This window comes from Halichoerus grypus, chromosome 5 (genome assembly GCF_964656455.1).
Source record: "Halichoerus grypus chromosome 5, mHalGry1.hap1.1, whole genome shotgun sequence".
Taxonomy (NCBI): Eukaryota; Metazoa; Chordata; class Mammalia; order Carnivora; family Phocidae; genus Halichoerus; species Halichoerus grypus.
The window spans coordinates 127,093,744-127,102,667 of NC_135716.1; the positions used below are offsets into that span (position 1 = coordinate 127,093,744).

The following is an 8,924-nucleotide window of genomic DNA, read 5'->3' on the forward strand; positions in this document are numbered from 1 at the left end:
ACAGACCATGACTCATATCCATCGGGTCAAACACCCTGTGTCCTTGAAATCAGGTTTCCCCATATTTAGTAAAGGACTTTTTAAAACTGTCCTGATTTGAATATATGTATGTATATACGGGGGGGAGAGTTATTCATTTTATTCATCATATGGTCACATTACCCCCACCTCTGATTTTTAATGGCAGTCATTAAGCACCGTGAAGTATTTGAGATTTTACCCTATTTTCAAGCAAACAAGTTTGCCAGCTACAGTTTCATGGTGTGAGCAGAAGACACAAGATTCCTGGGTCAGAGAAAAAGGACTTTATTACAACAAATAGGAGCCAGAATATTTGCACTCACGCTGGTTCCCTGAGCTCCAGTTCCCTCTGGGGAATGTGGAGAGGGCCAGGTGGCACATGAACCTGAATAGACGAGTTACAGGAGGAGGACCCTGACTGCTTAGGAAATCCAAATCTTTGTATGGTGAGCATTCCACAGGGAATCCAAATCTTTGTATGGTGAGCATTCCACCAGAGGAGTTCTGGTATACCTCCCAAACATTCTGCAATGCAGGCACGGTAGCTGTTATTGATCAAATCTGGTTCGAGCAAGAAAATGTAATTTATCATAAACAGTGGAAGGGAAGGATGGAAGGAAGACTGGGTAGGGCCTTCTGTGTGCCAGAAACTGTGCAAAGTGTTTTATGGTTCACTATCACAAGGATTCTCTGAGTCAAGCATTTCTGCTCCCATGTTATGGATGAAAGAATGAAGGCTTAGAGAAGCGTTGTTTCCCAAGTTCATACAAATAGTAAGTGGCAGAGCTGGCATTCTCATACAGCTCTGTCTGACCCCTAAGTACACACTCATTGCACGAAATCAAATTGCCTGTTTGTGAATATCGCTTGCTCTCTTATATTCTTTTTTTTTTGTCTCGAAAGCCCAGGAGGTTATTATTAAAAACCATGTCATGTTTTCACACTCATACTTCTTAGAAGGATTTCAATTACTCTTTCTCCCTTACTTCAGAAATGTCATGTCTGACTCCCCTATGGTGCGCATGTTCATATAATAGCTCAGCTGGACGCCATTAGCCCTTTCTCTTCTAGAATTTAGGCATAGCATATTATTATATGGTGGCTGAGCAGTTTTATTCTCCTGTTTTCCTTAATGTTCTTTAATTAATCCATAAATTTAAAGACCAGCTTAGCAAAATAGAGGACTTTATTTAAGTGTTTTTCATAACTGACTTTTTAACATACTTTCATGCAGGAATTTGAATAGCAACAGATATACTATTAAAGAGACTTGACACACATTATTTTAATTTAATTTTATTTTTAATCCAACAATAATCCATAATGAGATACAATGGACGGATGAAATAAAATTATTTCAGGTGAATTGGCTACATGTTGTCTGAATGAACATTTGGCTCCATATTTCCCTCTGGCAGCTTGTAGGTACAATTTAGTAAATAACTGCTGTGACGTGCTGAGGGCCACCTATAAAAGTCAACACCAACCCTATTGATAGACCTGAAATTTCTGTTACTTCTTTGAAAGAAGTCACCAAAAGTTACCTTCCAAATATATTTTTTGACGGAAATGTAGTATCGGCTATAACTACCTTACTTCAAAATGGTTTATTGTGATAGCTGGCAAAAGGCCAAGAGAATGCAACAAAGGGCAGCTGTGTTTTGTGTTAGGAGAGGAAATGGAGTGATCACACAGTCCTGGATGGGATATCAGAACAGGGAAGAAGTGGTGAATAAAATCAGGGCTCTAGGTTTCTGATAGATCCTTGGTAATGAGGTGGGGTGTGTGGGTTAGATGGCTGGCCAAAAAGACAAGCAATACAAAATATGAGGAAGACACATTTGCCTACTTTATAAGTTTACATAATTTGGAGGTTGGCACACTGGTATGATAACTTCTAGCATCTAGTCTAGTGTCTTTTTTTTTTTTTAAGATTTTATTTATTTATTTAACAGAGAGAGACACTGCTAGAGAGGGGGGATGGGAGAGGGAGAAGCAGGCTTCCCACCAAGCAGGGAGCCCCATGCGGGGCTCGCTCCCAGGACCCTGGGACCATGACCTGAGCCAAAGGCAGATGCTTAACGACTGAGCCACCCAGGCGCCCCTAGTCTAGTGTCTTCTATAAGTGAGAAAGATTAGATTGATAGCAAAATCATTAAGATGACCGTTTTAGAAGTTCCTATCTCCCTAAGTATTATCTGCATTTGGAAAATGTAAATGGTTTGGGTATTTGGCATGACATCCTTTTATTTATTTTGCATGGGTCATTTCAACAGAAATGCATGTATTTGTTAAATAACAAGAAATGCATTTGAAGCCTTTAAGGAACATATTGAACCTAGATTTATTGAAATATGATGGCTAGTACAGCCAGATTTGCCAGGGAATTATGGATGAGAACTTATGAAATACTTCAAGAAGGTTATTTATGTTGAAATTTGTCCCAGATTACAAACTCCTGTCTTGTTCTCTGATCCTGTTTTGCCAAAGGCAAAACAGTTTCTGAACATAGACGGAAGGTATCCTGACCTATAATACAAATTGGTGTCTTTAGTAAAGAGCCTTACTTTGAGCTACAAAGTTATTTGATGACTAAATCTAGATATAGTAGCTTTAAAATGTGGGAGTAATATATGGGATAATAATCAGCTCACACTGTATTGTGATTGTGTTGCTGAATATCCACAAGAGTACAAGAAACACAAGCTGAGGACACACATATTATGATGCTCTAGGGCATAATGATTTCTAAGAAGATGAAATACTGTTTTTTTATTACATAATTTTTCTGCAAGTCCTAATATTTCAAATGAAAGTAGGCAGTGTGTGTGTGTATGTGAGAGACAGAGAGAAGGCAGGGGAAGATTAAGATAAGGAGATTTTGTTTGTTTTCAACATTTGTGATGTTCACTTTTCCTTTAATATCAATGTGTCCATTAAATAGATAGCACTTCTTTTCCTCTCGAAGAGTCATTATTAAATCATGGTGCATGTTATAGTTGATGGCATCATAGGATCGAGGAAATGTTTTATATATAATATCAATAGCTTCTTGATATTATACATATCTCATATATGGTTATATAGACTATCTCCTCCCTGGGCACTTTGATTAAAGTAACTGTGTTTTCTAACCTTATTTTATAGCACCACACAGGAATTTCGTGTTGGAGGAACGAGCAACACTCAGCTCCGACACGGAATCCAAGCAAGGTGCATCGGAAGTGTACACACTGGAGAAGAAAGAAGCAGTGGAGGGTGATGAACTTCCCCAGCATGGGGATGCTGACACAACAGAAGAGAAAGGGGGTGCAGCACAGTGGGGAAAAGCAGTGGGGGTTAATGAGGTTCCCTTGGGGGAGGGGAAGCCAACAGCCCCAGCTTTAATAGGACAATTTACTGAGGAAAGAGAGATCCCTCGGGGCATAGCAAGTGGGGCAGAGGCAGAAGCAGAAGGGGACCCAAGGCTGGATAAAGAGGAGTCAAGCCCCAGGGGAAAAGAAGCCACCAGAGCCGCTGGAGGTCTGAAAGAAGATGAGGCTCCTGAGGAGCCGGCCTTGCTGCCCACAGTGCTGGAGACTGAGAAGGTGGCTGCCGAGGAGGAGCGGGGCTCCCAGAAGGCAGTGCTTGCAAGTGAGGCAGCAGCTCTAGACTCAGAGCGTACTCAGGAGGCAGCAGCCATGAGGGAGGCAGTGACACGGGGGAAGAGAGAGGCTGAGAGAGGCGAGGCCGTGAGTGCTGCAGGGTCTGAGAAGCCTGAGGTGAACAGTGAAGAGCAAGCATCTACAGCCCTGGAGGACCTGGGAGCCGCGGGAGAGGCTGCCTCTGAGAGAGAAGGTGGTTCAGAAGAGGCAGTGCTTGGGGGAGAGGAACCGGCCGAAGAGCGGGAGGCAGCTATGGGACCGGGGACACCCTTGAGCTCCTCAACTTGGGAGAAGGCCGAGGCAGCCCCGACGGGGCTTTCGGAGGGCAGCCTGGAAGAGCTTTGTAAGGAAGATGCTGAAAGGGAGGAGGTTGGGACTGAGGCGGAATCTAATAAAGAAGATGACAAGAAGGAAATGCTACCCGAGGAATTAGGTGTAGCAAGAGAGAGGACGAAAGCTGAGAGGCCGGAATCACCTCTGGAGGAAACTGAATCTGAGAGGGAAGAGGTGACCAGGGCAAATGCACGGCCGGGAGAAGACATTTTAGAAGAAGAGCGCAAGTTTAAAGGGGAAGAGCAGGAAACCGTGAAGGAAGTGAGATCTGAGGAAGAGACACAAGTCTCCCAAAATGAAATGGAGTGTGATGCCGAGGGTGAAGCAGCCACGGGGCCGTTGGAGTTGACTGAGGACGCAGGGCCGCAAGGAGGAGATTCACTGAGGGAGAGAGAGGGGGCCATGTTTGAAGCGGCACCTGGGTATGAAGAGTCACTGGAAAACACAACTGCTCTGAGGAAACAGGAAGGAGGGGAAAGCCCGAGAGAAGCCCGGGACCCCGAGCACAAAGGCAGAGCAGAGTTGCTCCCCAGGGAGAACGGGGCGCCCTCGGGGCAGGACCAGGGGCCGGGCCCTGAGGGGGAGGGTGTGTCGGGAGCTCCTGAAACGGAGCTACCAGGAAGGCGGCAGGCACCGGAGGCAATGATCGCAGCCCCAAGTGGGGCCCAGGAGCGCGCAGCCAAAGATCAAGATGGCCTCGCTGGACTGGAAGGAGGGGACGAGGAAGGGCCTTTGCAAAGGCAGCAAGGAGCGGGGGTCACAGCGACGACCCAAGAAGATGTTTCTGAGGAAGATTCCGTGACGGCAGAAAAGCTAAGTGAAGAAGCTATGGATGAGGAGGTAGATAAAGAGTGCGCTCGGGGGACAGGAGTGAGGAGGAACGGGGACACGGAGGGGGACGGGGGCTTGCAAGGAGGCGCGGTGGTGGCTGAGGAAGATCTCCACCAAGGAGAAGAAGCGGCAGGAACGGCCGCAGAGAAGAGGGAGGTGTTGGCAGATTTGAAGACAGCTGAGGGGAAAACAGAGGCAAATAAAGCCTCCTCCCTGTCAGATGTTGCTGGCAAGGAAACTTGGCACGAAGTGGAGGAGTTACTAGGGAAACCGGCAGCTGCCGAGAAGGTGGTGGCAGGGGAAAGAGCGCTGAGCAGGGAGGAGGTGCGGGCGGTGGAGGAGGTGACGGGGACTTGGGCACCAGAGGCTGAGGTGGGGGCTCCACGAGAACCTTCCGGCCCGGGAGGGCAGGCCCCACAGCTAGGGCAGGATCCACAGGGCGGGGGAGCTGCAACCACGCAGCGGGCAGAGGCCGTGGGAGAGGAGCCCGGCCCGGGGAGCGGTGACCAAGGGCAGGAGTTGGGTGCAGCCGAAGAAGTCAGCCCAGGAGTGTCCCGAGGGAGAAAGTCAGAGCCTAGGGGAGAGAGTCTACAGGGCGTGCAAACGCTCCCTGTGAAACCTGATTACACGGAAAGCCAAGAGGGGCAAGAGCTTACAGTGCAAAGAGAAAAGGAGCACGTGCAAACGCAGATGTCTCCTTGAACAACATGAAGGCCTAAGAGACTTTGGGGCAGAAGGTGAGTTTAAGCCCGCTCTGCTTGCAGGATTAAACAGAGTCCCCACCTGAGGTTCCCTCCCCTTTGGTCAGGCTCAAACCTTCATCAGTCCCTGCATACACCTGCACCCAGCGGTGTCAATTCTCAAATCTGTGCTGCTTGGCCGCAAGCCCCTGAGGACAGGAGCTGGGGAAGACCTGGTGGGGCCAACGCACACACAGGGACCCACTTCTACTCCTTTTGCACCCATAAGTCATGTTCTCTGCTCTGCAAGCACAGCTCTCTGAAGAGGTGAAATCCATGTCTCCTTTCCAGGGCCCTGGAGATGAAATAAAGAGAATGGGCCACAGGGACATACCACAGACAAAAAGAATCAAACTTTATTCCCAAATCCATTTCCCGTTTAGTGTTTAAAAGGATGGCTCTGATTATTTACCTTTAAATGGGCTCTATGCCCTCATTTCTGCAGTTTTTGTGAAGTTTAATATGTACACAGCATAAATTATAAAATATGAAAAATATATACACATTATAAAAATATATGTAAAATAGTGCAGATTGTAACTAAAGGCCAAAATTATTTTTAGCATTTCCTGTATTCCTGCTATTTCCCTGATGCCCTCATATCCCTAGTGCCCAGTTTCTACTATCCTGAGTGATTTTACGCACAGTCCTATCCTTTTTTATTATTTTTCAGGATATTTGAAAGATGTCTTCTGGAAGACTTAAAGACTGGAGAAAGATTAACCTAAGCATCTCACTTAGAACTTTGGATTTTTACCTTTTTTTTTTTTTTTTTAAATCCTCGTGCTTGTCTGAGCTGGTTCCCAGTCTAGCAGTGCTGGTCAGGAGCACAGTGAGCACCTTGAAAATAACTGGATCCATCTGTAGGACCCTCTTTAGGGGCAGCGGTTCCTCATGGAGGACTGTGAGGCTGTTAGGTATTCAACATAGCGAACGTATCTCTATTCAAATCCAATTGATAGTTTTCAAATGTTTGACTTTTACCAAAGATCACCCAAAAGGCTCAGTCCTCACATCTGGGGTTTGTTTAAATTCCTTTTTTATTTATAATCAAATATTAGTTCCGGTTTCATACATTAGAGTTTTATTTAAAGTCTGTGGCTTGGGGCTTTAATGACTTGGTTTGTGAAAATGAGCTCTAAAGGTCCTTCCGTGTACACTCAATACTAAAGATTGTGCCAGCCCTGTAAATCCTTCCAGAAAGGGATTCTATGGCATGTAGATTCACTTACACTTAGAAATATTTATTCATCCTATTTATGCCAGAAGAGTAAAGTGGCAATCTTATTTCAAAATGCCCTTTGCTTTTTTTTTTTTGTATGTGTTTCTGTCGTTTTGCTTTCTAAGGTAGACTTAAATGCTTGTGGCATTTTGTCCCTGGGGGCCTTATTTATAGGTCCATTCAAATGTAAATCAAAGTAGTAAATAATTTAGCTGACTGAAATGAGTAACAATAATTATAGCAGGTAAACATTGCACATCGGCACATACATCAACATTCTAGACTCCGGATTCTTTGGTTGATGTCATTTGATGGAAAAGAAACTTGGATTAAATTAGTGTGCTGCTCACCTGCCTAAGTTCTGTTATTTCAAACCTGTGAACTAACCTTGCAGGGCGTTGTAAATCAACAGTCAGAATCACTTTCTAAATTACCCGTTGATATTACTAGAAATAGCTGTGCATCAGTGTGCCTACTGGGGATTTTGATTTCCTTGAAGACGTCTTTGTTCCTATACCAGGACCCTAAAGGGCACATGTGTTTGGCCATCTCTTCACCCATGAGGAGGTGAAACAAAATTTCCTAAAGCAGCGATTCTCCAGCTGGACTACACATTAGACTTGCGTGGAGCACTTTCATGAATGATTCAACCCCTGGCCCCCTGGCCCACAGAGATTTGGGTTTAATTAGTTTTAGATGGTATAGACGTCAGGTGTTTTGTTTTTTGGGTTTTTTTGTGTGTGTTTTTTAAAATTCGGTTGATTCTACTATGTAGCTAAGATTGAGGACTGCTGCCCTAAATCATCATATAATCTATGCTGACTGCCCTACACTCTAGGCTCCTAGGGACCAGGCATATTATCTTTATAGGTATGTTGCATTTTAATAAAGGAGTCCTTGAACGATCAAAGATATAATGGACCTGTGGTTCTCAAAATGTGGTCCCTTGATGAGGATATCAGCATCCCCTGGAACTGTTCCAAAAATACTCATTCCCGCCCTCACCTCACACCTATTAAATTGGAAACTCTGTGGCTGGGGCCTCCCAGTGGGTGTTTTAATAAGCCCTCCAGGTAATTCTGATGTACTCTAAAGTCTGGAACTGCTCTCATGGACTCTGGATTGTACTGAGGATTAGTCTCAGCTGGAAAACGGATTGCAGAAGCATTGTGAACTTTCTCTCTTTGTCTCTTTTTCTGTGTCTCTATTTTTCTCCTTTTCTCTAGGAAAGGGTACTCACTCTAAAAGTGATGGATTCATCTTAAAGCTTATTTTTATTATGACTGTAATGATGTGTTTATGACATCTTCCAGCCCCACCCCCTACCGAGGATGAGCACCTCTCACAGCACACCACAGATCGCCATTGTCTGTCAGGTTTTATGAGTGGGTTTCATCTACAGTATATCTAATTTCATTTATTACTGAGCTGCATTACTGTGGAGCCCGAAAGTATTTGTTTCCTGATCTCAACCTCAATGCTACAGAGCACTTTGAATACATAGCACCTTATGAGAAAGATTGTAAACTTGTTAATTCTATTGAAGAATGAGTTTTGTACAATGTGCTAAATGGAAATTGCATTGAATTATTTTTATATTTAACACATTCCGTCAAAACATTCTGTAACATAATCCTACAATCTGCATGTGGGTTTAAGTGTGAAATTCAGTGTTGGGATATTTTGATTAAATGAATTTCTTTCTCTGCAAATACTATGTTGATAAAACTATTTGCATGTTCAACTGAACTGATTCCCCCCCAGTTTCATTATTAAAAGCATAAACAAGCTGTATGTTTACAAATAAGACATGTAAATGATTCTTTATAAATAAGACTAGACTTTGAAAAATCTTCTTTGTCCTTTCCTTATGAATTTAAACTCTATAAAGCAGAGAAAGTTTGTTTCATTGGGTTGTTTATATTGACTGTCTGCAAACACGTCTGCATTCTTACATGTCTTTCCCATACATGAGATAATGTCAGAGAAGAAAATTATCACCATTTCATGAATAAGTAAATAAAAGCTCAGTAAAGTTAAATGGCTTGTCAAAAATCATGGTCAATTTCAGGTCTTCTGACCCTAAACTCTGATGTTCTTCATCTCACACACTATCTTCTAGGAAGAGGTATA

The 8,924-nt window shown here is 43.9% G+C and overlaps 1 protein-coding gene across 1 annotated transcript in view; it reads left to right on the plus strand.

The window, feature by feature from the left end:
* The window catches only part of ERICH3 (glutamate rich 3), a 99,280-nt gene extending 90,580 nt beyond the window's left edge, over nucleotides 1-8,700 (plus strand). The window contains exons 14-15 of the mRNA XM_036092735.2: nucleotides 3,169-5,566; nucleotides 6,243-8,700. Coding sequence (XP_035948628.2) covers nucleotides 3,169-5,531 — 2,363 coding nt within the window. The 3' untranslated portion in view covers nucleotides 5,532-5,566; nucleotides 6,243-8,700. The remainder of the gene's footprint in view (nucleotides 1-3,168; nucleotides 5,567-6,242) is intronic.
* Nucleotides 8,701-8,924: the final 224 nt, after the last annotated feature.